The 17,014-nt window shown below is 44.0% G+C and overlaps 1 protein-coding gene across 9 annotated transcripts in view; it reads left to right on the top strand.

Annotated features, from left to right (window-relative positions):
* The first annotated feature begins 3,049 nt into the window (after nucleotides 1-3,049).
* Nucleotides 3,050-17,014, top strand: part of LOC103636601 (insulin-degrading enzyme-like 1, peroxisomal) — an 85,468-nt gene continuing 71,503 nt past the window's right edge. The window contains exons 1-12 of one of the 9 annotated variants that reach the window (XM_020542555.2): nucleotides 3,050-3,253; nucleotides 3,667-3,865; nucleotides 3,974-4,052; nucleotides 4,831-6,670; nucleotides 6,759-6,832; nucleotides 7,294-7,458; nucleotides 7,522-7,887; nucleotides 8,059-8,134; nucleotides 12,787-12,854; nucleotides 15,361-15,452; nucleotides 15,578-15,651; nucleotides 16,431-16,474. In XM_020542555.2, the coding sequence (XP_020398144.1) occupies nucleotides 7,738-7,887; nucleotides 8,059-8,134; nucleotides 12,787-12,854; nucleotides 15,361-15,452; nucleotides 15,578-15,651; nucleotides 16,431-16,474 (504 nt within the window). In that variant the 5' untranslated portion in view covers nucleotides 3,050-3,253; nucleotides 3,667-3,865; nucleotides 3,974-4,052; ... (2 more) ...; nucleotides 7,294-7,458; nucleotides 7,522-7,737. Of the gene's footprint in view, nucleotides 3,876-3,946; nucleotides 4,053-4,830; nucleotides 6,671-6,758; nucleotides 6,833-7,293; nucleotides 7,888-8,058; nucleotides 8,135-12,786; nucleotides 12,855-15,311; nucleotides 15,453-15,577; nucleotides 15,652-16,430; nucleotides 16,475-17,014 lie in introns of those variants that run through there. The other 8 variants (XM_035961956.1, XM_020542560.2, XM_035961957.1 and 5 more) reach the window with 8 other exon arrangements.

Raw genomic sequence — 17,014 nt, 5'->3', positions numbered from 1 at the left:
CTCTACTAAAATTTTGTTAGGTTTATAGTTTTGCCTAAAGAGCTTTCTGTTCTTGGAAACGGGAATTGTGAATTATAGGTACATAATTCTAATAAAAATGTGTAATAGAAATAAAACTAAATTAGGATCTAAAATTTAGGAAGTCCCGCTGTTATCTTATGTTTGGTCTTCTTAATTGTCTCTTGTACTTGAAAAACCAATCTTAAAGTCTTTAAACTGTACGTGCTCTTAAAACTGAGTTTACCACGCTGGAGTTTGGATGTCTGATCGGCTATGATCAGCTCCCCCTCGAAGTTATAGCCGGATACAGTTGCTGGACAGGTCTAAAATAAGATATTCCATGTTTAACACTAAACAAAAAAGAGGGTTAATATCCGCTATTAGTCCGGTTACATGGCTTTTGCATTGAGGTTGCTAAACACAACTTCCTTTCTATTAGGCCGAAATTGGGAGTCCCAACTCCCAAAAGGCAGACAACAGGGAATCCTCAAGGAAACAAGAACCAGCACTAGTCCTCGAGAACCCTACCCTCTCGTCTACTCCGACCGAGTCGCCCTCGAGAAAAACGATGGCGGTGGCAACCAGTGCTTCTCATCCTCTCCTCTACCTCGAGCAGACCAGAGGTGAGCTTGTACGTCCCTCGAGTAGACCTGCGGCTGCAGCGGCGAGCAGTGCCACGACGCCAACGGCTCACCAGTCACCACGATGATTCCATCTGCTCGGCGACGTCGGCGTAGCACCTGAAAGCCATGTCCCAATCCCAATCCCCAGCCGCAACAATTAGCACTTTAGCAGAGAAGTTCTTTTCTCCTTTTCTGTTCTTTTTTTTTGTTAGATTATATAATTAAGAACATGAATATGAGAAATATATATTGAAGTATATGAGACTCTACATATAGATCGTGGGCATAAATATAACAATTTAGAATTAGATAGGTTCTCGTCGGCTATTACGTAGTCCAGCAAATATATTGAACATGAACAGAGCTATTAAACTTGAACCTAGCTCCATCACCCCATGTTTTCCAATCGTCCAAACACTGGGCCTGCACCAGAGAAAGGTTCTCGCCCAGCACTTTGAAAGCCGCTGGCGCTTCCTTTGTCGCTGACGCTGACCATGGCGATGCGCGTGGAGGGGTAACGGTCGTTTCCTGCCGCCTTGTGACTTGTCATCAAACTAAAGCACACACATGCGGTGCAGCCGTGCGCCCCTGCAGGTGCAGCCCTGCCCTCTGGAGTCTGGATCTCGTGTCAGGTGCAGTGCGATGACACATCAGCAAAAACCATGCTAAGCAAACTGCACCGCAACCTTTTGTGGTGTACGTACGCACTGCCGCCGGGCGGTACTCGTTACTTCGTTAGAAGGAGCCGTGGTGTGTGATAGCCGATAGGAGTACAATACAAATACAAATAGAACGCGCGTTAGATATTACTGGCGGTCGTAGTGCGGCACGACGCCGAAAGCTGTGGCAGAGTCGCAGAGATCAATGGAAATTTTCCAAACACAGTAGCTAAAGCCTAGTGCTCTCACGCGGGGAGGAACGAAGACACCGCATCCCTTGTTTACCTAGCGTTTCTAGCACGGCTCCGATTCAGAGCCATTGTATGCTTTACTTTTGCACAAAAAGTCTCTGATTGAGTAAGTAGTGTTGGGTACTCTGCGGCTTGAGATTAAACCAACTATCTATCTCCTTAATCAGGTCCTTGATTAGGAGGGTTGATGTTAATCTCTACTACTATGAAGAAGGTAAGGGGGTAGGCTGCCTCCCTGGTTCTGCCTGTTCTGCCTCGCGTCAATCTTGGTCGTTCGTTTTACCTGGTTGATCTACACGGTCAGTTTCATTGTCACCCCCACGCCCGCGGTCCCCATCTCTGAAACGCGCCATGCCCGCCTGGCAATTCCCCTCCGCCCGCCTCCTAATTCCCTCATCCCGCCCACCCTCCTTCGCTCGCCAGGCCGCCGTGAAAGCCGTGTCGCCCCCGTCGTGCGTCTCCCACCCACGTGTGTCGTCCCCTCGCAACCACCCCTCTCACGATCCGCCGGCACCATCGCTCGCCATCCGTCCGCCGCGAAGCAACCGCAAATGTGCATTCCCCGCCCACGCTCCCCCGCATCGCTCGCAAACGCGACCGCCCCCAGACCAGTCCAACCTTCTTCCTCAATGAAATCGTAACAATCCCTGTCCATGAGGAAGCTGCGCCAGCGACGGAGCCCTATCTGGTGGCCGCGTCCTCACCGGTATCAAGGGCCGACTGGGAGGGACGGCGGTAGAGGGCTAAAGGAGCTCCAGTCGAGCCAAGATGGAGATGGAGATGGCAGTGGCGGTGATGACGATTTCGAGCACGGGCGCGGCTGTGGTCTGCCAACCTTTGGGCAGCCGCGCGCTCCCGTGTAGAGATGGCAATGGATAAATACCCACCGGGTATTACTACCCCATACCCATACCCACGACACAAAAAGAACCCCATCGGGTCACCCATATACACTGGCGGGTATGGATTTACCCCCATACCCATACCCATGTGGGTATGGGTCACCCATCGGGTCACCCGTACCCACAAAAATTAAACAACTATCAAAATATTATACTATACAAATGTCAAGTATATCCATATAAATATCATTACAAAATTTTCTAGCATCATTTAACCATCCATCTAACACACCAAATATAATTGGATAAAGTAGTAACACTATGATAGTACTACATAGCACATTACATGTTCCATTACATGGTCATTAAATTGTTGTTAAATAGTAAAAAAGTTGGATGATTAAAGTCCAAGTTTATGCTTCAGATAAGTTTATATTGGGTATTTTATACCCACGGGTTCACGGGTATAGGTGTAGGTGGAACGTTCTAATACCCGTTTACCCATTGGGTGAAGATTTCTGCCCAATAACAGATCCACGGGTAGAATATTTAGCCCACATACATACCCTAATGGAGTAAATACCCATCGGGTATCGGGTCGCGGGTACCCATTGCCATCTCTACTCTCGTGAGATTTTTCGCTCGTTATTAGTATAGAAGAGTAGAAGACGGCTGTGACTGTGAGTCCCTTCCCTTGGCTGCCTCTGTGTCTTGTCCATTCCAGGGCTCCAGCCAGCAAAGAGCTGGATTCTTCGTATCCCCTACCAAACCCCACCACCACGAGCGGCCGCCGCGCGGCGAGACCAGGACGCATGGCGACTGCCTCCTCCTTCACCGCCATCTTTTTCAGCAGTGCCTTCGTCGCATGCTTCGCGGAGGTACCGTCCGCACACCTGCATTCTTTAGTTTCTTTTTTATAGCCTCTCGCGAGCATCGCATGGCATCCATCCGTCTGAGAGGCAGAGGAGGAGCCACTGAAAAGCCACTGAAATTGGGACTACTCTCTCGCTCCCTACCTCAAGCATAGTGAGTAGTGACTGGGGCTTGCAGTAGCTCTGTTTTGATGAGCCATTGAGGCAAATTGAAGAGGGATTTGTTTGGCTTGCAAGTGGCATGATATTCTTATTTTATTTTTTGCAACTTAAAAACTATTAGTTTGGGGCTACTAGCTAGGCTAACGTTGCCATTTGCTTCTTCAAAGAAAGTTGGAGGATGTTTATTTGATCTCAAACAGAAGTGTCAACGATTTGGGCTTGGAGCCAGCTTTGATTTACCATTCCTTTCGACATAGCCAAAGTGCAGATCCAGCTGCAAAGGAAGGCACCATTACCACCACCACCTGTGGCTGCAACAGCCACAACTGCTGCTGGTGGAGGGACACTAGCCACAATCATGTGCATCGCCAGAGAGGAAGGGGTTGTCGCGCTCTAGAAGGGCGTCATCCCTGGCCTCCACTGTCAGTTTCTCTATGATGGCCTCCACATCAGCTTGTATGATCCTGTCTGTACTCCTCCACATTCTTTCAGTTGTCTTCTCCTTCGATTCAATGTGACTTCCTCACAACAATGAAGGGGAATTTCTCTTCTATAAACTTGCAGGTGAAGGCTTTCTTCGTCAGATGTGCTGTTGTGGGTGATGTCAGTTTACTAAGCAAGATTCTTGCTGCGCTTGCCACAGGTTGGTACATTTTTCTCCCTCCACTTTAACTTCAATTAACTACACATCTTTCTGATTGCCGCACATAGCAAACTTGTCTCTTATCTGCCAGACTGCCACACACAACTTACTATGCAGTTTCAATGCAACATAATAAGTCATGTGACCCATGACATATGTCTGTCCATCTTTGCATGCTTAGATAAACATGGCTGCATATGTTCATCTGAGTTTTATCGTGTCAAAATGTGGTTCACTCTTTTTAACGGTGTATCTACAAACCAGGTTGATTCAAATTTAGTCTGTCAAAGTGTCAACGTTGAGAACCATATGCACCCTAAATATGGATGCAGAATAAATCATGTGAACCTTACATCTATTTTCTTTTTTGGACCTATTGTTTAAACCATTCGTCTTGTTTACTTTTCATGTCCAAAACATGATACCTTTGGTTCATGTCTGGTTTGTCCTATGCACAAGTTTTTTTTTTCTATTTTTAGTATCGTACTCCCTCCGTTCTTTTTTATTTGTCGCAGTTTAGTTCAAAAATGAACTAGCGAGCGAAAAAAATTCGAGAACAGAGGTAGTAAAAATCTGGTCATTTCACTTTAAGACCTTGTTTGGTTGCACATGGATCGAGGGGGATTAAATACCTTTTCTATTCAATTTTGACTAGAAAAAAATTTAATCCTCTCCAATATCCTTCAATCCCTCCTAAATGAACAAGCCCTAAAGGTGCCAGGCTCGACAATGTGGAGAACCATACATTGTTTAATGATCTTTTTTGGTCTATTTTCAGGTGTGATAGCTATTGTTGTGGCAAATCCAACTGATCTCGTTAAAGTTAGGTTGCAAGCTGATGGAAAGGCTAACACAGTCAAGAGGAGTTATTCTGGAGCCCTTAATGTATATGCTACAATAATCAGACATGTTACTTTAACCATCATGGGCAGTAAGTGTACAAGATTATTTCTTTTTTCGTTGTCCTTAAAATATTTCATGTTTCCAGGAAGGTATTGGAGCTTTGTGGACTGGCCTTGGCCCAAATGTCGCACACAATGTCATAATTAACGCTGCCGAGTTGGACAGCTATGATTAGTTCAAACATGTACCTGTTGACTCTAATGTCTTTGTGGTGGGCATTATATTTCATTATCATTATTCATTCATTTGTTCTGTTCATGTAGATGTTTCTAAAACTTCCTAGGTATACTGATAACGTGTTACCCATCTTTTAGCTGGACTTGGTGCTGATTTTTTTTACTATTTGCATTGGCTCTCCGATGGATGCAAATAAGCTTTGACTAAATATCTTACTAGCAGTTCACAAGGTTCAGCAAAAAAAAAACTAAAACAACACAATTGTTTTGTATTCTTTACTTCAATAGTCATCGAGTGATTCATCCTCCATATTTTGCACAAAAACTAAGGGAACACCTAGCCTACCTACCGTGGACAAATACCATTTGAAGAATTGTTAGATAATTTCACACATGTATTTACATTTTTTTCCTAATGAGTACGTGCAGGTTTATACTATATATTAATCTACCATATCTCTATACACTTAGACATGACTAATTTTCGACTGAAATTAGCTGCAATCTCAGAAAATTCGTTGAACATTGGTTGTTTTAATTTTGGGGAAATCATGTATCTTAGAGAACCCTTATTTACATTGCACATTTGAAGCCATCATTTAAAAAATCAAACAAATTATAAATTAGGATGGATGGAATATTTGTTTACATTTTCCCTAGAGGGGGTGAACATTCTGAAGCATTAACGAACTACAGCCTAGGAAGAAATTTAGGTATTGGTACATTTGGAAAAGTGAAGATTGCAGAGCATAACCTTACATGACATAGGGTTGCTATAAAGATCATCAACTGCTACCAAATGAGAAATATGGAAATGGAAGATAAAAATATGGTTTCGGGTGAAGGAAGTTGTTAATATTAACAAATTGTTATCAACATTTGGGTTTGTACTTGCCACTCAAACTTTTATCTCTACTAATATGAAGAAGGTAAGGGGTAGGTTGCCTACCATGGTTCTGCCTACCCCTTGTTCTGCCTCCTGCGCCTCCACGCTAGGCAACCAAGAATGTTCTTAAATGAGCAACTTTTTCATGCAATCAAGAATCAGAAGTCTGTGTTGGTTTACATCTTTTCTGAAAGTGATTTACTATTTTATACTTGAGTAACTTTGTCCTATGATATGAGATATCCAAATTCATCTAATAATTAGTTAATTTGAGATGAGTTGGTCCTACAAGGGTCCATAACTGTATTGTATGCACTTGCACCCACATATATCTAATAAGTGAGTCTGAGCAGTGACATAGTCCATTGGTACCATGGGTTGTATGGATATAGGTCACTGCATTGCTGATAGTGAGGAGCAGAAAGTTCATGTTATTGCTGGTGTGCTGACCCTTACCACTCCAATTTTAGTCCACCCCTATTGACCACATAGTTGAAATGAGTATTATAGGTGTGATTACATGAGTCATATCTGCAGCATGGCTCATTTTTGAATGTTTGCTGGTGGGAGGATCGTCTCTTCTATGTCTACAAGAATATTTTGCCAGTGATGACGGTGTTTAGAGGATGGGATCCTTGCAATTGTCAAACAAGGCAAGTGAGATGTACATGTAGCGTCCGGATTGACGGTGTTCAGTGTTTACTCATCTTTGCTTATCGTGGCTTCTTTTTCTATTAGCAGATGAGAGACCCCTTGAATTGCTTGCTAAAGAATATGCTATCAACTCTTTTGACATAGATCCTCAAAACCCCTCTGTAAGCCCTTGTCTTCACCTGCTCAAGTGAACAATTTTTCTTATTTATATATAATGTTAATATTGTTATGGATTTGTGTAGGATGTTGTTTTCACGTTAGAATGGGAATCAATCGGTGTCCTACCTTGTGGCTAGAAGAAAGAAAATTTTTACTACCGAGGGATCTCAATTAGAATTTTAGGCTCATTCATACATTCACTACAATGCCTTCGAACTCATGAACATTTATCTCTGGCTCTATTGTGGTGGGTTACATGAATAGAGTTTTTGCATGTTCTTCGTTTCATATGGTGGCATACTTGTTACTATGTGACATTGTTTGATGAAACCCTTGCGACATTGTATTATTTATTTTGTTCTATATAGTCTTAACATTTTATCAAATAAGAATTTATGTGACATCACAACACATTGTACTATCATATATAGAAGTCGACATTGTATTGATGGTTGCAATGTAGTGGTCCCGTTGCAACGCACGGTGGTTGAAGACTCGATCATACGACGCCAGCAAAGAGGCCAATTCTGGTCGTTGCGCAGGCAGCGTGGCACGTCATTCGGCGATCGTGGAAAGGCCTTCTGCCATGAGCCCATGACGCGCATACGCTCGCGGCGGAAGCGAACGGGTACTTGTCACGTCCTTTCCGAGAACCTCACAGCAGAGTAGCAGACCACATTTTGTTTTGCAGCTGGTGCCGCAACCCGGACGGCCGGACCGGACGGACGGCATCTGCTCCCTGCCCGTGGGCGGCTGGCCCCGATATAAAACTGACAAGAGATAGACTAATCAAGTCTCTCAACCCGAGTCTAATCTTGGTCCCCAATCCAATCCCGCACCCACCATTGCGAGAGATCATCAGAGGACCGCGTCCAATCGAAGCGGAGAGGAGGAGAAGGGTGTGCTGATGGCGACGGCGGTGGCGGCCACGGCCGCGGCGGCGGGTGGCAGCAATGTCGAGTTCATCCGCGCGCGCAGCGACAAGCGGGAGTACCGCCGTGTGGTGCTCGCAAACGCGCTCGAGATCCTACTAATCAGCGACCCCGACACTGACAAGGTTCGTCTTCGTCTCCGTCTCCGTCTCCGGCCGCCGCCGTTCGCCTGCTCCCCTATCGCGGCGCCGCGACAGCGAGGAATGCGTGTGGGCCGAACGAAGGCTTACGGACCATCTATCTGCTTGCGCGATTGATTCGGTTGCTAACCTCTCTTTGCTTCTCGCTCTGCTCAGGCGGCGGCGTGCATGGAGGTCGAGGTGGGCTCGTTCAGCGACCCGGAGGGACTCGAGGGCCTCGCGCACTTCCTCGGTGACTTCACTGCTTCACTCCTCTCCTCAGTCCTCCACATCCCCTCGCTCATCTTGCTTTGCTCGTTTCCAACTATTTCGTTTCTCCTTCGATTCGTTGCGTGCTCCTGCTGATCGATTCAGCGGTCAGATTCGTGTTCATTCGTTGAGTGAGGTCTGAGGATCTGGTCTAGGGCTCTACCCGATGATTGGGTGGGGATTGCAAGCTGCACCTGGCCCCAGCGCGGCACTTCCGCCCTGCGAGCTGCGATTCGCTCGCTCGCGTGCGGGCCTGGCGTGGATCCCATTTTTGATCCGGCTGGTGGCTGCACTCTCGAATTGCCTCTTGATGAATCACGGAGACGCCAACTTGGCTACTAGAGTTTACCTTTTGTTGCCCGGTGCTTGCTTTCCTCGGTCAAATGATGACGTTGGGTATTTTCAGTCCAAGTCAATGGATGTTCCTCCTTTCATAGCTCGGCGTGCTCTGTCCGTCGGATCAAACAATTGACGGTTTGGATGTACAACATATAATGATATAATCAGAGCAAGATAGCCGTTGTTGTTTTCAAGAGCGTCCACAATTATTGATCCTTCGCCCTGTACTTATTATAAAATTGTTGGGTTAACGTAACTATTGAGTCGCATCTATGGAGTGATTCTGGATTTGTTTGTTTATTAGGACAGAACCGTGTTCTTAATATGGGCTTCTTTGTATGGCTCTTTGTACTGCTCCAGCTCAAATTTATCGTAAAGCTCTATTAAATGGTGATAAAAAAACAGTTTCCCGTGGAGAGTCTTTGAAAAGCTGAATCTGTTTTCTTATTAGGTGATAGAGCATAAAAAATTGCTTTCTATTGGCTTCTCCTAAAAGAAACTGTTTTATCAAACAAATTGCAAATGGGCTTAGGTTCCTACAGAAAAACAGAGTCAGAACTGTTTCCGAGTCGAAGGCCCTGCTAAAGGGGTCTAAATATAAATTGCTCCTGAACCTTGCTGGCTTGCTGTTTGGTAGGATTCTTTGCGGCTTCCTCGCTCCTATTATTTCTATGGATTCGGGACGTCCTCGTTCTTCAGAAATTAACTTACGCACTCGTCCAGTCGTCCCTTCTAATGATAGCTACTCTTCCTCTTTGCGTCTTTGCGTTTGCCCCCGCTGGGGCAGCATGGCACGGTGGGCTAGGGCCGAGGCCGTGATGACGGTGGACGAGGCCGTGGCCCCAGCGGACAGGGCTAGGGCGGCGACGAATGAGAGCGTGCTCGGGTGGATGGGAGCACGGACAGGGTTGGAGGCGACGATGAATTAGGCTGGGACAGAGGAAGACAGCGAATATGACACAGAACTAGGACGACTCCCCTTCAATAAAATACTAGATGGAACTGTTAGATCTGCACTTTGAGGCGTTGAGGTAGCACGAGCCTTTTCCTTCACCCGTGCAGCGGATAGATCAGATCTAGTTAGAACTATACGAGGAGGATATCACAATCATAAAATTTAAATTATTGCACTCCCGATTATGATACGAGGACAGTCAAACTCAATACTTTGACCGAACCAGATGAGATTAAATGGTTGTGGTTTTAGAGACTAAAGTTTAGTCCATGTCATATCGAATATTTAATACTAATTTTGAGTATTAAATATAACTTAATTATAAAACTAACTATATAGATGAAGAATAAACGACGAGACAAATTTACTAACTAATCCATAATTAGCAAATGTTTCATATAGCATAACATGAGTGGATCATGGACTAATTAGGATTAATAGATTTGTCCCGTTGTTTATTTCTCATCTATATAATTAGTTTTATAATTAGTCTATATTTAATACTCCTAACTAGCATCTATTTGACATGGACTAAATTTCAGTAGATAGAACCAAATAGCACCTAACTACAACAAGAACCATCCCAAGTTCCTAACCCAAAAACATGGAATAGAACCCTCCCATTCCAGACATCTTTAAACTAAACACAACTATGAACGAGGGACGGTTAGCATATCTTTATGTGCAGACTGCAACGGGCGGTTGAGTTTCAATAGTCACGACGCAAAGTAGAGTAGCACTTTAGGGCTTGTTCGGTTAGGGGTGGATTGAGGGGGATTGGAGGAGATTAAGTCCTTTGCTAGTCAAAATTGAATATAAAGGGATTTAATCCCCTCAATCCCTGCAATCCCTACCCAACCAAACAGGGCCTTAGTGGGTATTTGGTTCCCTGTCTAAAGCTTAGTCTGTGTCATGTCGCCACGTCACCATGTTGGATATTCGAACTTCAATTATGAGTATTAAATATAGTTTAATTATAAAGCTAATTACACAAATGAGGACTAAACAAGAAGGTAAACCTATTAAGTCTAATTATTCCATGATTCGCATATGTGGTGCTACAGTCAGTATTTGCTACTTATGAATTGATTAGGCTTAATAAATTTATCTCATCGTTTAGTCTTTATCTGTGTAATTAATTTTGTAATTAAACTATATTTAATACTTGTAATTAACTTTCAAATATCAATGTGACACGAACTAAACTTTAGTAAGGGGAACATGTGGGACTACCAATTACGCAAGCACTGAGCATTTGCAAGACTGCACTATTATTTGCCATGCATGTAAGGAAACCTGATAGTCTACGCTAGTGTGGCGTAGGGATGGCAACATGCACATTTTACCCGTGTGCCCGTGGGTAAAAACCCTATAGGATACGGGTTTGAATGTGAGTTTGTTTCTACGAGTACAAGTGTGAGTTTGATTCTCATCCCGACAGGGTTTTCTTGCGGGTATGGAAAAATAGTATACATACCCGCGAACCCGTGTTATATATATATATATATAGTTATTTGTCATCTAGGGTGAAGCTTCACCCGGACCAACCCCGCCCCACACCTCGCGCCACCCCGTCCCAGCGCGCACCCAGCCCCGCGCGCCCTGTCGCCTCAAGACCCGCGACGATGGTTATTCAGATTCGTCAGTAATAACTAACGTTTCATCAATAATAACTGAATGTTTCGTCGCACGTGATGGTTATTCAGATTCATCAGTAATAACTGAATGTTTCTACACTGTTGAAGTGATAAATTACTAAATGTTTCGTCGGTAATTGTTCTTTTTGCACTAACAATTACTTTGCTTACTGATAAATTACTGAAATTGAGCGATGAATGACTGAAAGATCACAACGTCAGTAATTACTGAACGTATTCAACTGCTAAAGTGATAAATTACTAAATGGTTCGTCGGTAATTGGTTTTTTTGCACTAACAATTTTTCTTGAATACGCAGGAGGTCTGCGTATTTTTATATTAAGAAGAAAAAGGGGGGGGGGAACCCCAAAACAGAAACAACAGTTTTACAAACTCACACCACCATTAACGCCTAAGACAACTCCTCTAAATGGAAGAAAGAGAGAGTTTTAGCGCCAGCCAAACGCCAGCACATCAACTCCTCCCTAGCTGCCGAAAGGGCGACCTCAACATTCGGGCTACAACCATCAAACACACACCTATTCCTGTGTTTCCAGATCGACCACGCACCCAATATGACCAGCGAGTTGAAACCATCCGACAAAGGCTTGCCCACCACCTCGGCACTCTTCTCCCACCAAGAGTCAAAGCAGCCATCCCCTGCAGAGGGACAGAGCACCTGGAAGTCCCCAGACCGAAGGAAAAGGAACCAAAACTGCTTCGCAAAGCTGCACTCGACCAATAAGTGATTAATAGTTTCATCCGCCTGGTCACAAAGCGGACAGCAGACGGGATGATCCATTCCCCTTTTTGCCAACCTGTCAGCTGTCCAACATCTATCATGCACAACCAGCCACATAAATGTGCTTACTAATAATTCTTGAAATTGAGTGATGAATAACTGAAAGAGCACAATTTTAGTAATTACTGAACTTTTCGTCAGTAATTACCGAATGTTTTTACATTGCCGAAGTGATAAAATTATGGAATGTTTCGTTAGTAATTGTTCGTTTTTGCATTAACAATTACTGTTCTTGCTGATAATTACCGAAATTGAGCGATAAATGACTGAAAGAGCACAAATTACTGAAAAGATGATGTGACGTTTGGCGGCTTGATGGCGCGCAATAGTCGTGGGAGGGCACGCGTGAGAGTCGCAGGTGTGGCGCACGGGAGATGCGGGTGGACGCACGCGGCTCTCGACCCGTTGGTGGGTGCTGGCTGGTTCGTTTGGTGGGGCATTTGGTTGGTTGGTTGGGTCTGGGTGAAGCTTCACCCTAGGTGACATATAACATATGTATATGTATATATATATAAATATATATTGATAAAATATATGTGTAATTATGTGCATGTGGGTAGCGAGTACGAGTAGCATATTGTTATTGTCACGGGTAACAGGTACATGTTTAATACTAACCTCGTGGGTACCAATTTGTAAACCCTGTACTCGCGGGTTTTAAACCCATTGCCATTCCTAGTGTGGCATGTGGCATGGTGCGCTTTATTTGCACAATCTATTGCTGTAGTTTTGAAGAGACAACATATATTTGATGGATACCAGTGTTGGTGAACCAAAATTCATTTTCTTCTAACCATAGTCATGATTTCTTACCATCTATTGTAACCATGAAATTAAAATATCTGTTTCTTTGCTTTCTTCCTTGTCTTTGTATTGAATTATTAACATGGTCTTGCTTACAGAGCACATGCTATTTTATGCCAGCGAGAAATATCCTGGAGAACACGAGTATACGAAATATATCACAGAGGTACATTCTAATCCAAGTGGGGGAAAATTCAGGATCATTTCATTTCGCAAATTATTTTCATCCTCTGAGTTCAACAGTTAACACGATTGCACAACCATATAGATTCGGGTGATTTCAACCCAGTTGCAGTGTGCTCTAAATGATTTTAGAAGCTAGGCCTGTCACACTGTGAGACATGAGTTAGAGAAAAGACGAGAGGAAGTGCTTTTACTAGGAAGGCAATGATAGGTGGCATTTTATAACTCGTGTGTTGTTCGGAGGACATTGCTTGTAACTTGTAAGGTTGTACCACAAAGGCATAGGGGCATAGTGTACCACAAAGGCATAGGGGCATAGTGGTTAGCAACGGCGGACACAGGACACGAATTCATGGGGGCCAAAAATACCACATGACCAAATCAAGCAAAGCCGTAAAAAACTATTGTTGCATATAATTCATATTTCATATCACTACACGATACAAGTTCAAAGAAGAAAACTATATGAACAAAAGAAGCAAAAATACCGCTAAGTTCTTGATGACCGAATGAAGCCATGTGTACCTTGTTGAATGTCGATCTCCTCGAAGGGCAGGGGTGCCAAGAAAGGGGTGGGGTCAGGCAAGGTCGCCAGCTAAGAGTCAGGGATTGCTGCCAAGCTAGCTAGCCGTCGGGGATGGGTCGCATCGTTGCGAAGAGTGAGATCCGGCTTATCGGGCAGACTGGTGTCACGACGACGACGGGGAGGGGGGAGGCACCAAGAAGGGGGTGGCAGCATAAATGAGGCATCAGGAGCTAGGGCAGTCTAGTTTGGGTGGTGTTGGGCACCCAGGAACGGGGTGCCCAAAGAAAGCCTAGGAAAATCCCTAAGAACGGCCCATTCGACCAAGTTCCCCGACGAGCAAGTCTGCGAGGCGGAGCGGACGACAATGTCTTGCTCGACGGAGCGGATGACCAAGTCCTCCGTCGAGCAAGTCAGCGAGGCGGAGCGGACGACCAAGTCCCCCACCGAGCAAGTCTACGAGGCGGAGCGGACGACCAAGTCCCCCACCGAGCAAGTCTAAAGCGTTGAGCCAGAGCCGCAAGCATACGTCGACCACGGCAATGCGTGACGCCAGGAGCCCAGGTAATAAGACACTGACACAACTCTCCTGTCAGGGACGACCTCGGCACTGGAGCCTCTATAGTGGCCGGTATAGCAGAAACGACAATACAAGACGCCATGTCGAATGGACCAGTCGACACGCACGAAAGGACAACACCGAGCCCACAATGGCGAAGGGGAACCATGCCGCGTTAGTCGAATCCTGGGCCTACACCATGGGGCCCGCCACGCATCACCATGAGGATGTCAGCCACGAACCCGTAGCAAGGACAGGAACAACATGCGACACCATGTCCAGGAGCGCTACTTCGTACAACCAGGAGAAGGAGGCCAGGCAACGGATGAAAGACTTTCTCTCTTTATTCCATCTCTCTCTCCCTCTCTCTGAAGAGGGAGCAATGTAAGGTCTGACCCTTGGGATATAAAAGGGAAGGAGCCTCTTGCTCTCAGACGGATAGGCACACAAGCACACTTGTTGTAACATGCTCAAAGCAATACTACGATCAACATTACACTGGAGTAGGGTGTGGACCCGAACCAGTATAATCCCCGTGTCTCAGATCTTCTGTTGAATCCCAGTGATTCACCATTCGGATTTAGTCCGCGCTAGCATCTCCCACCGAACACAAATCTTATTGTCCCCTGGTTTCTGAAACCACGACAGGTGACCTCAGGAAGAATAGGGCCGGACAGATAGATGTGAGGACTGGGCCAAAGAGGAGGACGGGAGGTGGGAGGACTAGACCAATTCGACGAGGAGGCTCATGGTAGGTCTTTCCAAACCTCTAGGGCTAATTGTTAGCCACATGATAAGTTGTTAGTTGGTTTTAGCTGGGTTGAGGTAGTTAACAACTAATGGTTATTTGAGGATATAGCTAACAATTAGGTGGTCAATTAGTTGATCCGTTCTAAACCTCTCAACTAATTTTAGCCCCTAATTATTAGTTTTAGAGGTTTGGAATAAGGCCTTAGCCTAATCAAAACTTCATTTTTTTTCACTTAACAGTAAATAATCATTAGGTATAAGAGGTTGTACAAAAATGAGGGGGGGGGGTCAATCTATCGGTCTTACCATACGTGAGTAATTCTGATTTAGCCGGTCGTGTATGAATATTTCAGTGAGTCATTCTCGAACAAATACAGTTAGCTCTGCAGCTCGTCTGTGTATGGATATTTCGGTAGTTTTGTTACCCTTACATGGCATGGCAAATGCTGAGAAAAAGGCAATAAAAATTTTCTTTCATAAGTCAGCGAGTTGCTAAGCTCTCTACACCTCAGACAGTTTCCGGCCTGGGAATTCTGTTATTATGATATGTTTAGTTGACTGGGCGCCGTATATAATTTTTTTTGAATAATATCCCTGGCAACTTTCAGTGTGCTTTGGCTACAATTTTGACTATTTAGTATGATGCGAAAATATCAGCACGGTGGCTCTTACAATGCATATACAAGCTCAGAGACAACAAACTTCTTTTTCGATGTCAATGTGGACAATTTTGAAGAAGCCTTAGATAGGCAAGTTTCTTGAGCAGTATTTTGTTCTCAATTAATCTCTGTATGTTAGATAAGCCGATGAGTTATGTTCTGCATTACTGCATGGTTATTCATTGAATAAAAATGTGGTTATTTCCAATGCACAGATTTGCTCAGTTCTTCATTAAGCCACTGATGTCACAGGATGCTGTTCTTAGAGAGATAAAAGCTGTTGATTCTGGTGAGCAGTTGTGTTGTGTATGGCGACTCTATTTGCATTTGGCAAGGCATATTCTTCAATTTGTAATCCAAATAAAAAACTAGTAACCCTTGGTTCAAAAATGTAAATTCTTTTAGTTTTGCTGTAAATCAAACTCCATTATCTTCGACAAAGTTTACAGAAACATGCACCAACATTTACAGATGTTGGTACTTGCTCAAAGTTAGAGAAGTGTGACATAGGCCAAAATTAAAATGACCTTATGTCTCAAAGCAACTAGCTTTGATGGCTGATTATTTTTATACTAGTCTGAGCTAACAACCATAATAAGGGTCTGTTTGGATGATGCAGTTTTCGAAAACTGTAATATCACAAAACTGTGGTTTTATAAGCCAAAGAGACATAAAACTGTGGTTTAGAAAAAAGAGGTCATTAATAGAGTTTGGACAAAACCATAGTTTTAAAGTTTACAAGATTTGTTGCGTTCAAACACCTTGTAGCTTAAAAAAACGTAAGTATTTTGTCAAACCATAGCATTTCTCCAATAATATGTAGAGGCCAGGTTCGAGCCCCAGCCTCAGCATATTATGCAGGTAAGGCTTGGCGCTTAAAGATATCCTTACCCAGACCCCGCATAGTGCGGGAAGCCCACGACACTGGGTACGCTCTCATAGTATTTCTCCAATATTTCAAAAATACTTTGCATCCAAATAGAGCCTAACTCTGTAATTTGCAAATGTTTTACTTGCAGTAAAGAGATCCACATCCTGTCTAATTTTTCAGTTTTATTGATCTTGCAGAACACAAGAAAAATTTGTTGTCCGATGGCTGGAGAATGTATCAGGTACTTGGAAGTTCAGCATCGTCAGTTAAAGATACATCAGATAAATAGTTTTGCATCCTGTGCCATCTCTGTATCAGAAACAACAGTCATAAATGCATAAAGACATTTTGAATACACAATTTTCTTATTTGCAAAGTGTGCTTCCATATAATTAAATTAACAGTTTAAATCTTTAAGGCAGTCATAATTATGTTACAAATAGAATCAACCATAGTTTGCACTATCAAAGTTTTGTTTCTCTTAAATATCCTAGTTTATCAAATTTTAATTTTATATGTTATGCTTCCATATTGTTTTCTCGAACGCGCAGGAGGACTGCACATCTTTATATATTAGAGAGAAGAAAACACTCACAAAGGGCAAAAGTACAGAACACAAACACACACACACACACTCTTCTAAAGCACACACCATGATAGGGAGACCTGCCACGCAGACCCCGGCGCTTACAAAGCAGAAACACGACCAGCCAAACCAATGCTCCCTAACTGCTTGGCCCCAGCTAGAACCCAACAAGCGAGCTCATCAAGGAAGGATCTC

This window comes from Zea mays, chromosome 8 (genome assembly GCF_902167145.1).
Source record: "Zea mays cultivar B73 chromosome 8, Zm-B73-REFERENCE-NAM-5.0, whole genome shotgun sequence".
Classification (NCBI taxonomy): domain Eukaryota; kingdom Viridiplantae; phylum Streptophyta; class Magnoliopsida; order Poales; family Poaceae; genus Zea; species Zea mays.
Note: the sequence above shows the minus strand (reverse complement) of the source record. Positions and strands in the feature narration are given on the sequence as shown.